This window comes from Hyla sarda, chromosome 4 (assembly GCF_029499605.1).
Source record: "Hyla sarda isolate aHylSar1 chromosome 4, aHylSar1.hap1, whole genome shotgun sequence".
Lineage (NCBI taxonomy): Eukaryota > Metazoa > Chordata > Amphibia > Anura > Hylidae > Hyla > Hyla sarda.
The window spans coordinates 49,170,475-49,191,883 of NC_079192.1; the positions used below are offsets into that span (position 1 = coordinate 49,170,475).

Here is a 21,409-nt window from a genome sequence, read left to right on the forward strand (position 1 = left end):
TTTGCGAAACGTGGAATTTTCGTAGCAGAAATTCAGCTGTAAAAATATGGGACTGCGGAATACCATTGAAAACATTATGCAGTAAATTATGGCAGATTTGCCACCAAAATTCCTCCGCTCAAATATATCCTCTGTGTATATACCAAAAAAAAAAAGATGCATCTGTTGTGTTTTTACCATGCAATGAAAACTGCTGGGCAAAAAAAAAAAACATAAAACAATTGCTATAATAAAAAAACACTATAATAAAAAACCTTTTTTTTTTTTTTTAATACCAACTTTATAACTTCACTGCATCTCAGGGTCAATTAAATGGGTCGCTGGGGGGACGGCGAACCATTTTTTTCTTTTTTTTTTCTTTCAAACAACTTTGTCACCTCACAGTATTACAGGGTGATCGCCCTGCCCCCAGCAACCCATTTAATTGGCCGCCAGATTACGTGCGACGCTTCCTAGGAACGGAAGAAGACGCACGCAGCGCCGGAAAAGGCGGGAGCAATCATTATGGCCAATCATAGGAAGGGAAAAATGAATGACAAGTAACTGCGACCTATAACCGTTTGAGAGGCGACCAATAAGCGTTTGAGAAGGGGAAGAACAGCCAATAGCGCCGCTGTGTGGGCGGAGTTACCTGTGGAGGCGAAGAGAAACCCATTTTACCGTACATTGAAGCGTTAACATGTACGGGAGAGGCAGAGACGGGTATATGGGAAGAGAGAGAGACGTCGGGGCCGGTATGTATGAAATTACCATTTCATAGATGCTCTTTGTCAGGATCTATTGAGAGTTGTAGTTGTTTATTAGTTATGTAGACATTGGCTCCAGTCCTCTATATTCCCCTTGTTTGTCATCCATTGTTCCCCCATACTCAACTCTCCCTATTCCCATGGCCCCACGTTCCCCTATGGCCGGGTTTCCTAACCAGGGTGCCTCCAGCGGTTGCAAAACTACAATTCTCAGCATGCCCAGACAGCCTATGGCACTCTGGTTTGAAAAACACTGCCCTATCGGTCTCTATTTCATAGGACATTGGGCAGAACAAAGCCATTAAAAGGGAACCTGCCACCAGATATGACCCTATATAACAGATGGCAGAACACTATATAGCAGTGGTCTCCAACTTGCGGACCTCCAGATGTTGCAAAACTACAACTCCCAGCATGCCCGGACAGCCAAAGGCTGTCCGGGCATGCTGGGAGTTTTAGTTTTGCAACATCTGGAGGTTCGCAGGTTGAAAACCGCTGCTATTAAGGGTACAATAGGCTGATGTCCTCCTGGGCATTGCGTTTTAACAGTGTCCAGCGCGGTATGGCAGTAATGCCCAAGTAGTCATGGTGCTCAGGGTTGTAATCGTTCCTAATCAGGTGTGAGTGACAGCCCGGGCATGGCTGGCATCACTGTAAGCCCAGAAGCGGCTTCTTGCCCAGGGATATCGCTGCTTCTGTGCCTGTGCCCGATTTAATGGGGTACTCCAGTAGAAAACTTTTATTAAAAGCAACTATTGCCAGCAAATTAAACAGATTGGTAAATCACTTCTATTATAAAATCTTAATCCTTTCAATACTTATCAGCTTCTCTATCCTCCAGAGGAAGTTGTTTAGTTCTTTTCTGTCTTGACCACAGTGCTCTCTGCTGACACCTCTGTCCAGAGCAGTATAAGTTTTGCTATGGGGATTTGCTCCTGCTCAGGACAGTTCCTGACATGGACAGAGGTGTCAGCAGAGAGCACTGTGGTCAGACAGAAAATACATTCTGGAGCTTTGTGACTACTCCTGGATTCCACATGCCCCGTTGGCCACCTTGGCCTCATTACCGTATGACGAGACTCCTTATAGTGTTGATGCTCAGAAGGACATCAAGATTTGGTTAGAAACCTTATTTACCCTGTGGAACATGTTGCCACCAGGTATATGGGGTCAAATCTGGTAAGTTGTTCCCTTTTAAAGCAGTGGTGTTCAAACTGCGGTCCTCCAGATGTTTCAAAACGACAACTCCCAGCATGCCTGGACAGCCGTTGGCTGTCCGGGCATGCTGGGTGTTGTAGTTTTGCAACATCTGGATGGCTACAGTGTGGACACCACTGCTTTAAAGGGATACTCCGAACAAAACTGAAGAATATTTTACTAATCCTGTTTAAACGTAGCCCAGGCAGCCTAAGGAAGCACCAACTTTCCCCAGTAGCTCAGGCTGTATGATGCATTTGTCATATTTCTAGTGTTTTCCAACCAGGGTGCCTCCAGCTGCTGCAAAACTACAATTCACAGTAAAGGCTGTCCGGGCATGCTGGGTCCTGTAGTTTTTCAATAGTTGGAAGCACCTTGATTAAGAAACATTGTTTAGAGACACACAGATTCTAGAGGTGGGATTCACATGTAAAGGACATTTATAGATAAGTATTATGGGGGGGGGGGGGGGGGGGGAGATTTATCAAAACCTGTCCAGAGGAAAAGTTGCCCAAAGCAATCACAGATCCTCTGAACAATTGGATCTTTAAAAAATGGAAGAAGCGATCTGATTGGTTACTATGGACAACTGGGCAACTTTTCCTCTGCACAGGTTTTGATAAATTTTCCCCTATATGTGTGAGATGGGAATATCTGTTTAAAGGAAACCGGTCATCCTGTTCACACAAACTAAACCCAATACACTGGCTTATAGTGCGGGTGAACAGGAGACCGATGCGGGGTCTCTGACTACGTACATACCTGCAGCTGGGAGCGGCGGCCCTCTGAAGGTCCACTTCTTTCTTCGGTGAACTGCGCACAGAAGGTGGGCTTGTGAGTTCATGGGCACTGGTCACGAGCGCTCAGTAGGCGCAAGTAGTCTCCAGCTGTTTCAAAACTACAACTCCCAGCATGCCCGGACAGCCGAAGGCTGTCCAGCCATGCTGGGAGTTGTAGTTTTGAAACAGCTGGAGACGCACGATGTTGGAGAACGCTGACCTAGCTGAATTGTTCAGATCCAAACTGCTGGGACCCCCACAAATCTCTGCATCAGAGGTGCTTTTTTCTTTAAATTAATTGATTGACAGGTATATGCTTGGCCACCATTCCTTTCACTTTCTATGGGACATACAAACAAGGCAGAGTTCAGCTCTTAGCAATGTTTGGAAGTCGTATTGAGAGTAAATGGAGATCTTTCTAGGCATAATTGCCCCACCCCTCTGATAAGCTAGGTGTAGGGTATACAGGTTATTTTATTCTTGGGGATAACCCATCTAAGCAGTTGTGCTTACTCAATCCTGTCTCTGTCCCTTTTTTTGTCTCCATAAAGGATATGGCTATGGTCAGGACTCATACGCAGAACCTTGGATGTCACCCTATGATGGGCCGAACAGAAGAAGGTAAGAGCCATTACCCATAGCAACCAATCAGCTTCCAGCAGATATCCCTGGGGACATAGCTCTAACAGCCTGCAGCATAATGACACATAGTGTGATGGTGTCCTGTGTATCACCGGCTCTGTTAGAGTCTATATCACTGACAGCTGGGAGCAATGGTGATTGGCCAAGAGTTTCACCTATCACCTGGTAGGTGAATTAGCCCCTTAAGGACTGTTTTTTTTTTTTCGTTTTTGCATTTTCGTTTTTTTGCTCCTTGCCTTTAAAAAATCATAACTTTTTTAAATTTGCACCTAAAAATCCATATTATGGCTTATTTTTTGCGCCACCAATTCTACTTTGTAATGACGTCAGTCATTTTGCCCAAAAATCTACGGTGAAACGGAAAAAAAATGATTGTGCAACAAAATTGAAAAAAAAAACCGCCGTTTTGTAACTTTTGGGGGCTTCTGTTTCTACGTAGTACATTTTTCGGTAAAAATGACACGTTATCTTTATTCTGTAGGTCCATATGATTAAAATGATACCCTACTTATATAGGTTTGATTTTGTCGTACTTCTGGAAAAAATCATAACTACATGCAGGAAAATTAATACGTTTAAAATTGTCATCTTCTGACCCCTATAACTTTTTTTTATTTTTCCGTGTATGGGGCGGTATGAGGGCTCATTGTTTGCACCGTGATCTGAAGTTTTTAACTGTACAATTTTTGCATTGATAGGACTTATTGATTTTTAAATGATATAAAAAGTGACCAAAAATGCACTATTTTGGACTTTGGAATTTTTTTGCGCGCACGCCATTGACCGAGCGGTTTAATTAATGATATATTTTTATAACTCGGACATTTCTGCACGCGGTGATACCATATATATTTATTTTTATTTACACTGTGTTTTTTTTTTTATGGGAAAAGGGTAGTGATTCAAACTATTAAATTATCTTTATTAATTTTTTTTTTTTCACTTTTTTTTTTTAGCAGTGTTATAGCTCCCATAGGGACCTATAAAACTGCACACACTGATCTTTATCATTGATCACTGGTTTCTCATAGGAAACCAATGATCGATGATTCTGCCGCATGACTGCTCATGCCTGGATCTCGGGCACTGAGCAGTCATTCGGCGATCGGACGGCGAGGAGGCAGGTAGGGACCCTCCCGCTGTCCTGTAAGCTGTTCGGGATGCCGCGATTTCGCCGCTGCTATCCCGAACAGCCCACTTAGTTAACCGGCATGGTTTCACTTTCGCTTTTAGCCGCGCGGCTCAGCTCTGAGCGCGCGGCTAAAGGGTTAATAGCGTGCGGTGCCGCGATCTGCGCTATTAGCAGCGGGTCCCGGCTTCACTATGACGCCGGGCCCGCCGTGATATGATGCGGGGTTACTGTGTAACCCCGCGTTATATCACAGGAGCAGGACCAAGGACGTACCGGTACGTCCTTAAGGGGTATTCCAGGCCAAAACTTTTTTTTTATATATTAACTGGCTCTGGAAAGTTAAACAGATTTGTAAATTACTTCTATTAAAAAAATCTTAATCCTTCCAATAGTTATTAGCTTCTGAAGTTGAGTTGCTGTTTTCTGTCTAACTGCTCTCTGATGACTCACGTCCCGGGAGCTGTGCAGTTCCTATGGGGATATTCTCCCATCATGCACAGCTCCTGGGAGGTGACATCATCATTGAGCAGTTAGACAGAAAACTTCAGAAGCTTATAACTATTGGAAAGATTAAGATTTTTTAATAGAAATAACTTAGAAATCTGTTTAACTTTCCGGAGCCAGTTGAGATAGAGATATGTATGTGTATGTGTATATGTATATGTATATGTGTGTGTGTGTGTATATATATATATATATATATATATATATATATATATATATATATATATAATATATAGTTTTTTCCTGGAATACCCCTTTACTTCTATAGTCCATAAAAATCCAGTTTAGAGGAGGTGGCATATATTGTTGGTGTTCTCTGCAATTCTTATGAACACCTTAGTTGTTTAACCCCTTAAAGGGTTTCTCCCGTGGAAAATTTATTTATTTTTTCTTTTTTTTTTAAATCAACTGGTGCCAGAAAGGTAAACAGATTTGTAAATTACTTCTATTAAAAAATGTTAATCCTTCCAGTACTTTTTAGGGGCTATATACTACAAAGGAAATGCTTTACTTTTTAGATTTCTCTGATGTCATGACCACAGTGCTCTCTGCTGACCTCTGCTGTTAGGAACTGTCCAGAACAGGAGAATATACCCATAGCAAACATCTGCTGCTCTGGACAGTTCCTAAAATGGACAGCAGAGGTCAGTAGAGAGCACTGTGGTCATGACATCAGAGAAATCTAAAAAGTAAAGCATTTCCTTTGTAGTATATAGCCCCTAAAAAGTACTGGAAGGATTAACATTTTTTAATAGAAGTAATTTACAAATCTGTTTAACTTTCTGGCACCAGTTGATTTATAAAAAACAAAAAATAAAAAAAAAGTTTTCCACGGGAGTACCCCTTTAACCCCTTAAGGACTCAGGGTTTTTCCGTTTATGCACTTTCCTTTTTAAAAAATCATAACCCTTTCAATTTTCCACCTAAAAATCCATCATATGGCTTATTTTTTTTGCGTCACCAGTTCTACTTTCCAGTGATATTAGTCATTTTACCCAAAAATTCATGCCGAAACGAAAAAAAAAAAATCATTGTGCGACAAAATCGAAGAAAAAAACGCCATTTTGTAACTTTTGGGGGCTTCCGTTTCTACGCAGTGCATATTTCGGTAAAAATGACACCTTATCATTATTCTGTAGGTCCATACGGTTAAAATGATCCCCTACTTATATAAGTTTCATTTTGTCGCACTTCTGGAAAAAATCATAACTACATGCAGGAAAATGTATACGTTTAAAAATGTCATCTTCTGACCCCTATAACTTTTTTATTTTTCCACGTACAGGGCGGTATGAGGGCTCATTTTTTCCGTGATCTGACGTTTTTATCGGTACGATATTTGTTTTGATCGGACTTTTTGATCACTTTTTATAAATTTTTTAATGGTATAAAAAGTGACCAAAATACGCTTTTTTGGACCTTGGAATTTTTTTGCGCGTACGCCATTGACTGTGCGGTTTAATTAACAATATATTTTTATAGTTCGGGCATTTACGCACGTGGCGATACCACATATGTTTATTTTTATTTACACTGTTATTTTTTTTTATGGGAAAAGGGGTGATTCAAACTCTTATTAGGGAAGGGGTTAAATTACCTTTATTAACACTTTTTTTTTTTCTTTCTTTTTTTTTTTTTGCAGTGTTATAGGTCCCATAGGGACCTATAACACTGCACACACTGATCTCCTATGCTGATCACTGGCGTGTATTAACACGCCTGTGATCAGCGTTATCGGCGCTTGACTGCTCCTGCCTGAATCTCAGGCACGGAGCAGTCATTCGCCGATCGGACACCGAGGAGGCAGGTAAGGGCCCTCCCGGTGTCCTGCAAGCTGTTCGGGACGCCGTGATTTCACCACGGTGGTCCCGAACAGCCCGACTGACTAGCCGGGATACTTTCACTTTCGCTTTAGAAGCTCTGGTCAGCTTTGACCGCCGCTTATAAAGGGTTAATACCGCACATCGCCGCGATCGGCGATGTGTGGTATTAGCCGCGGGTCCCGGCCGTTGATGAGCGCCGGGACTGACGCGATGTGATGCTGGGTCGCAGCGCGACCCCCGCTTCATATCGTGGGAGCCGGCGCAGGACGTAAATATACGTCCTGCGTCGTTAAAGGGTTAAGGACCAAGCCCATTTTGACCTTAAGGACCAGGCTAATGTTGATTTTTGTTTTTTCCTCCTTTTCTAAAAATCATAACGCTTTTTTATATTTTCATCCATAGACTTAGTATTAGGGCTTGTTTTTTGCGCGACCAGTTGTCTTGCATAATTACATCACTCATTTTACCATAAAATGTATGGGGCAACCAAAAAAACATACTATTTGTGTTGGTGAAATTAAAAAGAAAAAACGCAATGACGTGTTCTTCTGTGGGTCAATATGATTGAAATGATGCCCATGATTATATACTTTTCTATTATTGGTGCGCTTAAAAAAAACTTTTTAACCAAATTAGAATGTTTAAAATCCTTCTATTTTGATGACCTATAACTTTTGAATTTTTCCGTATGAGGGCTCATTTTTGCGCCATAATTTGTGCTTTTTATTGATACCACATTTGTGTATATAAAACTTTTTTTTTTTTTTTTTTTTTATAAAATCTGTCACAAAAGCAGCAATTTTGCACTTTATTTTTCTTTTACGTTCACGCTGTTCATCGTACGGGATCAATAATATATTTTAATAGCTCGGACACTTACGCACGCGGCGATACCAAATATGTGTATAAATTCCTTGCTAACAGCCGGGACCTGCCGCGCATGACGTGAGCACTTGTCCGGTGCTTGCGGTCATGGCGGAGCGTAAATGTACATCATGGTGTGTTAAGTACCACGGCACCGTAACGTACATTTACATCCATTGTGGTTAAGTGGTTTAAAGTAAATCTGACTTGACACGTGACAGATGAACTTTAAAGGGGTACTCCACTGGACCACAGTGCTTTCTGCTGACATCTCAGTCCATTTTAGGAACTGTCCAGAGTAGGAGCCAATCCCATAACAAACCTATCCTGCTCTGGACAGTTCCTTACATGGACAGAGGTGTCAGCAGAGAGCACTGTGGTCACACAGAAAGGAAATTCAAAAAGAAAAGAACTACATGTGGATTATACAGCAGCTGATAAGTACTAGAAGGATTGGGAGTTTTAATAGAAGTAATTTATATATCTGTTTAATTTTCTGGCACCAGTTGGTATAAAAGGTTTTGCAGTGGAGTACTCCTTTTAGAGAACATTCAGATAAATGTATATATGTAGAAGCAATAGGTATTGCTGTGTACATTAGTTCTCTGTGTACAGCTTGGACTACTTACCCATAGACTCCCGCATGTCCTAACAGGTTAATGAAAATATCCAGTCATCCGGCAATTGCTATTTTGGTTTTATCGAAAACACTGGGACAACTCATGAATAATATTTTTTTTCTCTCTAGCAGTTACTATGACCGACCAAAAAGAGGCAGATACAGTTATTCTGAACCTGAACAAGGATATAGAGGACGGAGAAAGCAGCGTCCACCTCATCATGCATCACCACGGGGGAGAGGTGACCCAAGAGGGGGCTTCTTGGGTAACTTTCGGCCAAGACATCCTAGTCAACCACCAATCTCACATATGGAGCAATTTGAGCAACTGAAGTCGTTTGCAGAGAACTTTTACTTTGGAGGAGGGTTCAACATCACAAACAGAAGGAGAGTGAGTGCTGTATCTATATTAATCCACATGAAAAAAAAATGGTTTAACCGTATGATGTGATTTTACACTAGAAACAATTCATCAAAGGGAGAATCAGGTGTGTCACAGAAATCAGATTGTGGCCCATAGAGCCTCAGCGGCGGGACCCTCGCGATCAGACATCTTATCCCCTATCCTTTTGGATAGGGAATAAGATGTTTAGGGGCGGAGTACCCCTTTAATACTGAAAAGCACAATACACTGCACTACAAAAGTATTACAGAGGTGATCAGAGGAGTCTCAATAGTCGGCTGAAAAATAAGTCTAAAGTTTACAGCCAAAAATGCAAACGCACAACTTTTTTTCTCCCTACATACTGCCACTCTGTCTGTGGGGCTGGGGAAAACAGCTGTTTTCCCCAGCTGAGCACTGGACTCTGCTGACTTCATCAGTCCTACAGACATTTTTTATTTTTTATTTTATTTTATTTTTTAAAGTATTTAAGTTTTGCAGAGAATAAAACCATACAAACACCACCAACAAGGTGGAAGAATAATCAAGACAAACACATTCACACAACGCAAATTAAGTGGCATATAGTCTGATAGAGACGTGGTCCCCTCCACCCCCTAATACTTGAAACGGGAAACCATCTGCACCCCAGCCGGAGGATGAGACGGTAGAGGAACTCCAGGTGACAGAGCCATCAATGAGGACTTGGTCCAATTAACCTGCAAGCCTGATATGGCACTAAACCGGTCAAGTAGGTCAATAAGGGACAGGAGAGAGCCCTCAGCATCCTTCAAGTACACCAGTGTGTCATCTGCATAAAGGGAAAACTTCTCTACAATAGATCCCCATAGAATACCACAAATATCAGGATGCCTGCGAATAGCTGCAGCTAAGGGTTCCATCCCCAGCACAAAGAGGGGGAGAGGAGGCACCCTTGCCGCGTCCCACGGCCTATGCTAAAAGGAGCAGACACAGTCAAATTAGTGCGTATGCGAGCCCTGGGACTATCCTACAGTAACCAAACCCAGGCACAGAAACGAGGCCCAGACCCAAATGCACCAAAAACTTCCCAGAGGTAAGACCACAGCACATAGTCAAAGGCCTTATAAATATCTAAGCTGACGACCACACCCGTAGGAAAGCCTTCCCCCCCCCCCCACCACCACCACCACCACCACCACCACCGCAATGTTGAGTTGCAGATGCTTCACATTAACATCTGTAGCCCTGCCCGGCATAAACCCAGTTTGGTCAGGAGGAACAGAATGAATGACCCCATACAACCTAGTAGCCAATATACTAGCCAGTATCTTTAATATCAACGTTCAACAAGGAAATAGGTCTATAGGAATCGGGCAGTAACGGGTCCTTACCAGGCTTAGGAAGCACTACAATCAACCAGGGCTGTCGAGTCGGTAGATAAATGTTCCGACTCCTCGGTTTTTTGTACTTCCGACTCCTCTGTATTAATATGCAAATGTATTTTATACATTCCTTGAAGGAAAGAAAGGCAACATACATGTCACAAAGATATCAGTGACTACAGCACTGATGGGATCCAGTCAAGAGAATACACAATTATGTAAGTGACTTACAGGCAGGGCCGGACTGGAATCAAAAATAGGCCCGTGCATTCTAGAATAAGCAGTCCATTTTTTTTTGGTGGAGGTCCAAATGCTGGGACTCCCACCAATAACCTTGGATCAAGTGGCTCTCCAGCTATTGTAAAGCTAAAACTCCCATCATGTCTGTAGAATTATGTATTTGAAGAGAAAAGTAAAAACTGCCGGGGGGCGCCTAGTGTGTTACCGCAAATAAAGAAGGAATGATAAAGTAGAGGCAGGTGGGCACAGGTTGCCCGTATGTAATGGATGCTCACCTTTAGCGAGTGGAAAACTCATGTATCAACCCACCAAGCAAGGTAACTATGCTGGAGACAGCTGCCGAGCCAAGGGTTCAGGAAAGGGCTTGCCAAACCTGGAGAAAATTCCATGGAATGATGCAAAAAAAAATCCTGTGGTTTCCAGTGTGGAAAAGAAGGATCAGACCAGAGAAGTAATGTGGAACAAAGCTGGACCGCTTTATTGAGAATAAAGCAAAGTAAACAGAATAACGCATTTTTTCGGGGACAACGCCCCCTTCTTCAGATTAGTGATAGTGCTATACAGTACATACAGGGTTTAAATACAGTTAAATTTGGTGCCAAAATAAAAGGTGGAGGGGCCAAACTACAATGCAGCGAATGAAGCATCACTTGCAGAAAAAAAACAAATAATCGACATTAGCATGAATAAAGACAAGTAGAATCAAGATGAGAATACAATCCAGGTGGTGACATGCCAGTTTAGTACAAAAGTGTTGGACAGATTATTGGTAGCCCCGGGACCTCCGTGGTGCATCCAGACCGTGGGCGGAAGTAGTTGTCGTCTCTAAGGAAGCATGGCTAAGGTAGTGTCGGCTGTGTCTGAGAGCAATGGTGCATTGTCGTAGAGACTTTTGGTTGTTATAGAACAAAAACAAAGCTTATCTATATGAACCAAAAACAAAATCTGTAAAACCTGGAAATGGCTTATATTAATCTTGAAATATAGTTATAGGCTTACCAAATGCCAATCAATGTACAGTTCTAAGGAAGAGAATTGCCTCTGCCAGATCCTCTTTCATAGAGGCTCTTAAGTCAGACTTTATTATTTTTAGGGCTGAAAATAATCTTTCGACACTGACTTGAGTGGGTGGCATTGCAGTAACTATTTAGTTGGAGTCGGTGCATTGTTTGCCGACTCCAGGTACCCAAAATTGACTCCGACTCCACAGCACTGCAATGAACGCCTCCCTCATTGAGTCCGGAAGAGCGTCAGCCTCCGCTATGGAATGAAACGGTTTGAGAAGTATAGGGGCCAAGCATTCTCATTCGTCCTGTACCAATCATCCACCAGCCCATCTAACCCAGGGGTCTTCCCATGAGGAAGATCTCTAATAGCTCGTTCAACCTCCTCAACTGAAAGGGGGCATCTAACTCATCCGCCTGGGAGCGACTAAGCGAAGGAAGGCTCAAGTCTAGAGATGAGCGAACTTACAGTAAATTCGATTCGTCACAAACTTCTCGGCTCGGCAGTTGATGACTTCCTGCATAAATTAGTTCAGCTTTCAGGTGCTCCCGTGGGCTGGAAAAGGTAGATACAATCCTAGGAGAGTCTTTCCTAGGACTGTATCCACCATTTCCAGCCCACCGGAGCACCTGAAAGCTGAACTCATTTATGCAGGAAAAGTCATCAACTGCCGAGCCGAGAAGTTCGTGACGAATCTAATTTACTGTAAGTTCGCTCATCTCTAGTCAAGTCCCTGGAAAAAAAAAAAAAAAAAAAAATCTCTCTCTGACAGGGCATAGAGGGGATTGCATACAAGGAGGAATAGAAGTCTTTAAAAACTGTTAATCAACAAGGGATCAATCAGAACCCTTTCATCCGGACCCCTGATACTTGGGATAGAAGCAGTAGGGCGACTAGCACACGACAAATACTCCAGCAATTTACCATTTTTGTCCCCAAATGCAAACAAGGCAGGCTCCCTATCCGCCAGGTGCAACTGTACCCTATCCTGGACAATCGGCAGATATCTCTGAGCCTTGGCCCACGCTCTCTCATGCCCAGGGGAAGGGTCCCTAACATACACTGCCTCCAATACCCCGACCTCGTGCTGCAGCTTAACCTTCATAGCATTTCTTACTTTCCTCTGGCCGGCTACCCCTGCTATAAAGGCACCCCTAACCATGGCCTTGTACGCATCCCACTGCACTAAAGGGTCAGGGTAAGAACCATTATGCTCCTAAAATTCGGCATGAGCAACCCCCAGGGCCTCAAACTGCCTCCACCTGTAACCACCCAGGGTGCATACGACAAATACGAGAGGAAGGGGAGGGGCCCAAATGGAGAACTACCAGTATAGCAGAGTGGTCTGAGATCCCCCAAGTGGTATAGGAAACGTCTCTTACTGCACGAAGAAGGTCCTCCGATGCCAAAACAAGGTCAATGCAAGAGAATGACCTGTGCGCTGCTGAGTAAAAGGAAGTCGTATCAGGATACTTCAACTTCCAGAGGTCGGTCAGGCCAAGTGTTGAACGAGGAAGAGCCAGGGTCCACAGCGGCGGTGCGATCAAGAGCTGGATCAGGAACCACATTGAAATCTCCTATGAAAAGAACAGGATCAAGAGGAAAAGCCAACAATTTAGTAGTGATGAGATCAAGAACAGAAACATTAAAAGGAGGGGGGATATGGACAGAGACCAAGACAAAGGAGAAAGATCCCAGAGAGCAATATAACATTACAAATCTTCCAAAATGGTCACACACAGCCTGGGATACCTCCAGTGGCAGGGACTTGGTAACTAGGACAGAAACTCCCCTAGCATAATTAGAATAAGATGCATGGCAACCCCGCGCTATCCAGGCCCTCTTAAAGGCCAGAATCTTCTGACCCGTAAAAAGTCTCCTACGGGCAGATAAAATGAGGAGATTGGCGTTTCACAAAATCGAGACACAAGGCCCTTTTAAACTTAGAATTAAGCCCCGTAACATTCCAACTAATCAACTTCAAGGTCCCCATCTATATAGAAAACGTAAGGCAACAGCAGGAGACGCCAGAGGAGGCTCAGGACAGAGAAGGGCAAAACATACAGGGCACAGACTGGACAGAGAAACAAAAAAACATGGCATAACCAAAACATCCCCAACAAAACCCTGTCTAACACTAAATGGAACATAGTATCCACCTATGCCCTAACACAGTGCAGACCTAGACCCCAAACTACAACTGGTAAAGAGCGTCAAAAGAATGCCAAGAGACTAAACCACGAGGAAAATTAGCCCTCCCGCCACCCCACTATATACTAGTGATGGGCGGTAGCTAAATAACTACCCTCGGAAAACCTAAGGGAACAGGAACCTAAGGGCCCCTAAAGTAGACTACCTTCTTACTACCTAAAGACAAGCATGGGGAACAGTCTCCAGCAGGGATGATCAGGAAAGTTCAATCCGGAGGGCGTGCCAGAGGGGCTGCATCCACCCAGTGAAGTGGTTCGGTCGAGGAAGTGAAGAACTTTGCCATCGCTCCATCAACAATTCTAAAGCGGGCCATGTATAACATGTGGTAGCGGTAACCCTTGGCACGTAGCTTCGCCCGAACCTCCGTAAACTGCACCCGCTGCTTGCGAAGTTCCACTGAAAAGTCCTGGTAATAGGACACTCTACTGCCGTCACAGATGACCTCTCCTTTAACACGCACAGCCCTAAGAATAGCATCTCTGTCTCTGAAGTGTAGCAGCTTGGCAAGGAAAGGATGTGGAGGGCCGCCAGGAGGAGGAGGCCTAGCCTGAACACGATGAGCATGCTCAACCGAGAAATATGGAGAAGAGGTGTCCAAGGGGAGAATCTCCTTCAGCCACCTCTCGAGGTACAACACGGGATCAGTCCCTTCAACCTTTTCAGGGAGGCCCACCAGCCGGATGTTATTGTGCCTCAGGTGGTTCTCCATGTCATCCATGCGATTCGGGATCCCGGTGACCTGCTGCTGCAGAGAATCTACACGGTCCGGCAAAGGGTGCAGGGTGTCCTCCACCGTAGAGACCCGACGCGCCGCCTCTTCAGTGCGCTCTCGGATTTTCTGGGTCTAGTGGCGCAGGATAACAAATTCCTGGCGCAGTTTGTCGACTTTGGTCACCATAATAGATTGGCAGTAGGTGAAGGCAGCCAGAAGTTCAGTAAATCGCTGATCCATAAGTGCAGCATCATAGACAGGCCGTGCAGGATAGTAGTGGACCCTTCAAGGGTCGAGAACCGTGGGTCACAAGGCTCACCCCCAGAACAGTCCGGGTCCCTGGAGAACCGGCTCGGCGCCTTCACCGCCTGCTCCGAGACTCTGGAAGCAAACTGGGTCTGAGCACTAGGATTTCTTTGAGAAGGGCCAACAGAGCAAGAGGACCCATAATCAGAGGAGGCATCCTAATCAGCGGTCGGCCTAGAGACCTAAACAGGTAACTTAGACTTCTTGTTCTTATTACTCCTAGGGCCCCCCATAGCAGCCAAGGACACGGCAAGAGCAAGCAGAAAGTTACTTGCAACCCAGTTGTAGTGCAGGCGCTGTCTACCTCTGCTCCATAAGTCCCAGCCAGGCAATATATTCTCCACCAAGGTACTCACAGTCCGGAGCAGAAAGCAGCAGGGCAAGAGGCCTAGAAGGAGATGTCCAGGACACCCGCAGATCCTTCAGGGTGCCAGCAATGACCCAACAAGAGGTCCCAGGGAGCTGCAGAGGCTCAAAGAGCGCCACAGGCAACCAGGCCCAGGAGGGAAGCTACGCCCACGAAGGCCCGTTATGGCACTCCCCACCAAAGAGGTCCGAGACAGGAAGGAGCCCAGCACCGGAGGAATGCACCCACTGCCTCCAGACAGTGTTTGGGACCAGGACGAAGGCACTGCCAGCAACAGTGCCGGAGCTGCTTGCCACCAGCACCAGCTACCCGTCCGCAAGTGGATGCATCCACCTCTCCACCGCAAGATCGGCCACTCAAGATGAGGTAAGTAAGGGTTAACGAGTGGGGATAGAGGGAGCCCTCAGCAAGTCCTTCCGCTCACTCCTGCATTCAGGCCACGCCCCTCAGTCCTACAGACATTTAACCCCTTCAGGACCAAGCCCATTTTGGCCTTAAGGACCAGAGCGTTTTTTGCACATCTGACCACTGTCACTTTAAACATTAATAACTCTGGAATGCTTTTAGTTATCATTCTGATTCCGAGATTGTTTTTTCGTGACATATTCTACTTTAACTTAGTGGTAAAATTTTATGGTAACTTGCATCCTTTCCTTGTGAAAAATCCTAAAATTTGATGAAAAATTTGAAAATTTTGCATTTTTCTAACTTTGAAGCTCTCTGCTTGTAAGGAAAATGTATATTACAAATAAAAAAAAAATTTATTCACATATACAATATGTCTACTTTATGTCTGCATCATAAAAGTGACGAGTTTTTACTTTTGGAAGACACCAGAGGGCTTCAAAGTTCAGCAGCCAGTTTCCAATTTTTCACAAAATTTTCAAACTCACTATTTTTCAGGGACCAGTTCAGGTTTGAAGTGGATTTGAAGGGTCTTCATATTAGAAATACCCCATTATAAAAACTGCACCCCCCAAAGTATTCAAAATTACATTCAGTCATTTTAACCCTTTAGGTGTTTCACAGGAATAGAAGCAAAGTGAAGGAGAAAATTCACAATCTTCATTTTTTACACTCGCATGTTCTTGTAGACCCAATTTTTGAATTTTTACAAGGGGTAAAAGGAGAAAATGTATACTTATATTTGTAGCCCAATTTCTCTTGAGTAAGCACATACCTCATATGTCCATGTAAAGTGTTCGGCGGGCGCAGTAGAGGGCTCAGAAGGGAAAGAGCGACAAGGGGATTTTGGAGAGTACGTTTTTCTGAAATGGTTTTTGGGGGCATGTTGCATTTAGGAAGCCCCTATGGTGCCAGAACAGCAAAAAAACCTCACATGGCATACCATTTTGGAAACTAGACCCCTTGAGGAACATAACAAGGAATAAAGTGAGCCTTAACACCCCACAGGTGTTTCACGACTTTTGCATATGTAAAAAAAAAATATTTTTTTTCACTAAAATGTGTGTTTCCCCCCAAATTTCACATTTTTGCAAGGGTTAATAGCAGGAAATACCCCCCAATATTTGTAACCCCTTCTCTTCTGAGTATGGAGGTACCCCATAAGTTGACCTGAAGTGCACTATGGGCGAACTACAATGCTCAGAAGAGAAGGAGTCATATTTGGCTTTTTGAGAGCAAATTTTGCTCGGGGGGCATATCGCATTTAGGAAGCCCCTCTGGTGCCAGAACAGCAAAAAAAAAACCCCACATGGCATACCATTTTGGAAACGAGACCCCTTGAGGAACATAACAAGGGGGGGTACAGTGAGCATTTGCCCCCCACTGGTGTCTGATAGATCTTTGGAACAGTGGGCTGTACAAGTTTTCATTTTCACGGACCACTGTTCCAAAGATCCGTCAGACACCTGTGGGGGGTAAATTCTTACTGCACCCCTCATTACATTCCGTGAGGCGTGTAGTTTCCGAAATGGCGTCACATGTGGGGTTTTGTTTTTTTTGCGTTTGTCAAAACCGCTGTAACAATCAGCCACCCCTGTGCAAATCACCTCAAATGTACATGGTGCGCTCTCCCGTCTGGGCCTTGTTGTGTGCCCCCAGAGCACTTTGCGCCCACATATGGGGTATCTTTGTAGTCGGGAGAAATTGCGTTACAAATTTTGGGGAGCTTTTTTCCCTTTTACCTCTTGTGAAAATGTATAGGGCAACATCAGCATGTTAGTGTAAAAAATTAAAATTTTTTTACACTAACATTCTGGTGTAGACCCCAACATTTCCTTTTCATGAAGGGTTAAAGAAGAAAAAGCCCCCCAAACCTTATAACGTAATTTCTCCCGAGTACGGCGATACCCCATATGTCGCCCTAAACCGTTGCCTTGAAATACGACAGGGCTCCAAAGTGAGAGCGCCATGTGCATTTGAGGCCTAAATTAGGGATTTGCATAGGGGTGGACATAGGGGTATTCTACGCCAGTGATTCCCAAACAGGGTGCCTCCAGCTGTTGCAAAACTCCCAGCATGCGTGGACAGTCAACGGCTGTCCGGCAATACTGGGAGTTGTTGTTTTTCAACAGCTGGAGGCTCTGCTTTGGAAACAGTGGCGTACCGGACGTTCTTATTGGGGGAGGGGGGGGGCTGTGTAGGGGTATGTGTATATGTAGTGTTTTTAACTTTTTATTTTATTTTGTGTTAGTGTAGTGTAGTGTTTTTAGGGTACAGTCACATGGGCGGGGGATTACAGCGAGTTTCCCAGCGCAAAATTTGCTGCATCTCAAGATGCGAGAAACCCACTGTAAAAGCCTCGCCCATGTGAATGTACCCTGTACATTCACAGGGGGGGGGGGGGGGGGTGCACCAGCTGTTGCAAAGCCACAACTCCCAGCATGCATGGTCTGTTAGTGCATGCTGGGAGTTATAGTTTTGCAACAGCTGGAGTCACACAGGTTAGGAAACACTGAGTTAGAAACAATGTTTCCCAACCAGTGTGTCTCCAGTTGTTGCAAAACTACAACTCCCAGCATGCCCAGACAGCTGAAGGGCATGCTGGGAGTTGTAGTTCGGCAACATCTGAAGGGCCAGATGTTGCTGAACTAAAACTCCCAGCATGCCTGGACAGTCAGTGCATGCTGGGAGTTGTAGTTTTGCAACAGCTGGAAGATCACAGATTGGAGATCATTATACAATGGTCTCCAAACTGGGGCCCTCCAGATGTTGCAAAACTACAACTCCCAGCATGCCCAGACAGCCAAAGGCTGTCTAGGCATGCTGGGAGTTGTAGTTTTCAGACTCCTAGAAGCAGCAGTGAAGATCTTCACTGCTGCTTCTGAGGACCATGTACTTACCTGCCGGTCCCGTCGCTGCTCCTCCACGTGGCCGGTCCCGCGCTGCTCCTCGGTCCCGCCAGGTAAGTCCGCCGGTCCCCTGATGTCCCCTCATATGCCGCAGGTCCCCGCAAGCCCCTGCAGCCTTCGTCCCCCGTTCTGCCCGACTTCCAGGGGCGGGCAGTGCGGGGGATCTGAACTTTCACCCCAGATCACTGTGATTGGTCCACAGGGACCAATCACAGTGATCGCTGACCAGGACCATCAATGGATGGTCCTGGGGGTGAAGCAGAAGTTGTCCCCTGCTGGAAACAGCGGGACTTCTGCCAGTTAACCCGTGCGATGCTGCGCATCGCCGAGTTAACTGAATGTCATTTATAAACGCCGGGATGCGCGAACGCACTGCACAACCCGGCGTTTATATATGCCATTCTGCTGGAAGGGGTTAATGGAGCAGCAAGGCACATGCTTATCCTCTGCCCCGGTCACTTCCAAACTGTTGTCGTACAACGAGGGGGAATGGGGACAATCGGCATTGCTGTTCAGGTGATGGGTGGGGGCCCCAACAATTATGTGGCTTAGACTGGAGAGAACTCTGAACTTGGCCATATACCATCTTAGATGATACATTCAATAGTGACTGCAGCATCTAAGTGATCCAAACCAAATGTAGGGGCCCCCTTTATCCTCCAATCACTGAGCCTGTATAGCAGCCAGTGGCCTAAAAGAGAGCCCCTGGAAATGCCTTATGGTAGGTACCTGGTAGTATTTTGTAACCTTACGGTCAATTGCCAGGATATGAATAAGGTGAGATAGCTTGGAGCGTACCAGTCAGATCCAGCAAAAAAAATTTTTTATTTTTTATTTTATATAAATCACTCAGTACCTAATCCTGACCATGTACGTCTAATTTTTGTGTCTAGCACCTTTTTAATTAATTTTTTTTATTACACTTTTAATTTAGCTCACTAGTCTGAATTCCTCTCAAAGGGAGGGGGGCGTGGCCTCACTGTGCAGGACTGTGCCCCCTCCCTCAGTATGCTGTCTGCTCACATCTCCCCTAGCATTAGCAAAACTACAACTCCCAGCATGTCCTCACTGACAGTAGCGGGACACAAGCTGACAGTGGGAGGATTTTTCCTAGGAAGTGTGTCCCTGACATAGGTGATGACGCATACAGCAGGACTAGTATGTGTCCAAGCAGGCAGGGGGGGGGGGGCGGGGGGTAGTTGTTTGACGGGCTTTTTCAGTATGAAATACTGGAAATTTTCTAATGAAAGCAATTGCAAAACTTATTGATTTATACATGCTTTACAACATATCAAAAAATTTTGTATCTGACCGTGCCCATTTAACTCGTTCCCTATGAAAGCATACAATGTCCTCTTTCTCTTCCTAACTTTATTGGGGAAGTAGCAGAAATAAGAACATTGTAGATGAAAAATTGTGATTAGGAAGGTTAAAAACAGATTGCCCTGTATGGGATAGAAAATAGGAGGAGCGTGTGGCAATAGTTGACGAGGGACAGACTAACTTAGGCTGGATTCACATCACGACTGTGACATGATGGCTGAATCTGGACCTGTATCATGCCCCGTCTGTATCCGTTTTTGTTGTCAGACTGAAAACCGTGATCTACTGCAGTTTTACGTCTGGCAACTAAAATGGATTCGGTCAAAAATGAGCCGACTAGAGTCACTAGCGGACTACACCGGGCTCATGTAAATGAATAGAGTGCAACTGTGTGTCATCAAATGTTCTTTTGACTTTTTGACGTTCCTTTTTATTTATTTTTTTTTTTTTTCCTTAAGGGAAGATGGAATAAAAAATCTAACGGAGGACAGCCTCCTGAGAAAAAGATGAAGACTTCAGCAGAGAACAGCAAGTCTGAGGAGCAAGGATCAAAAGGAGGTGAGGTGGAAATTTACACAGGAGTCAAAGATCAAAAATGGGTGTTGGAGGGATCATATACAAGGTTGAGTGTGTTGTGGTGGGTATGCCGGGAAACATTTGCCTTGGGCCCCCAGAGTAGGAATCAGCATCTCATGTGAGGATAGACAAGGATAGCTTTGAAATCTATCATGACAGAACATGATTAATATTGTGATGTTCTGCCTGCATGATCACCAGCAGGATAAGAGGTGGGTCTAACCCAGTAAAGTATACCTCCATAGCACCCCCTACCAGACTGTGATCCAGAGCTTGTAGTATCCCATTATGTTGGGTCTTTCAGTAGAGATGAGGGCTATGGAGTGGCAAGCTCCTTCTACTAATACAGAGTTATATAGATTCGGGCCTAGGGAGAATGGGTTCTTGGTAAACAGTTCAAAATCAAAGTTATTTAAAATAAAAATAAACCTGTGCACAGTGGTGCATTATAGTAATTTTTCATAAAAAAAAACATTAGTGCAGCATGCATGCAGGGAGTTGTAGTTTTTCAACAGCTGGAGACACACAGTTTGAAAGAAAGAAAAAAACTGCACTTGAGGTACACTTTAACAACTGTGACAATTTTTTTGTTTTTGCATTTTTCTTTTCTCAAATTGTTTTATTTTAAATTTTTATCATTAACTGAGCCATGTGAGAGTGCCATATTTTGTAGTGACACCCATCATTTTATCATCTGTCACACTGATGCGGAGTGCTGAGACCCCCATCTGATCATTAGACATAGCAGGAGACCGGCACCATACACCATAATGGAGCTTGTCTCCTGTTATCAGTTGGGCAGTGTGCAAAGCCAGGGAGTAAAGCGTGCTGCCTCGTGCTTAATCCTGCTATATCTTAAGTTCAAAGGGGGTCTAATCACAGAGACCCAACCAATCTGTGCGAAGCGGCTTCCAACACACCCCCTCCATGTACCTCTATGGGAGAGCAGTCGATACAGTGTATCTTTGAATAGGGAATAAGTGTTCCTGCACTGGAGTACTCCACATTTTCCATAAAGGGGTACTCCGGTGGAAACCATTGTTTTTCAAATCAACTGGTGCCAGAAAGTTATACAGATTTGTAAATTACTTCTATTAAAAATCTTAATCCTTCCAGTTCTTATCAGCTGCTGTATGCTTCACAGGAAGTATAGTTGTTTTTTTCTGTCTGACCACAGTGCTCTCTGCTGACATCTCTGTCCATGTCAGGAACTGTCCAGAGCAGGAGAGATTTGTTCCTTCTCTGGACAGTTCCTGATATGGACAGAGGTGTCAACAGAGAGCACTGTGGGCAGTCAGAAAAA

The 21,409-nt window shown here is 44.4% G+C and overlaps 1 protein-coding gene across 2 annotated transcripts in view; it reads left to right on the plus strand.

The window, feature by feature from the left end:
* The first annotated feature begins 513 nt into the window (after positions 1–513).
* The window catches only part of LOC130367884 (A-kinase anchor protein 8-like), a 92,988-nt gene continuing 72,092 nt past the window's right edge, over positions 514–21,409 (plus strand). The window contains exons 1-4 of one of the 2 annotated variants that reach the window (XM_056570843.1): positions 514–734; positions 3,274–3,343; positions 8,439–8,697; positions 19,989–20,088. In XM_056570843.1, coding sequence (XP_056426818.1) covers positions 680–734; positions 3,274–3,343; positions 8,439–8,697; positions 19,989–20,088 — 484 coding nt within the window. In that variant the 5' untranslated portion in view covers positions 514–679. Of the gene's footprint in view, positions 735–3,273; positions 3,344–8,435; positions 8,698–19,988; positions 20,089–21,409 lie in introns of both variants that reach the window. The other variant, XM_056570842.1, reaches the window with a different exon arrangement.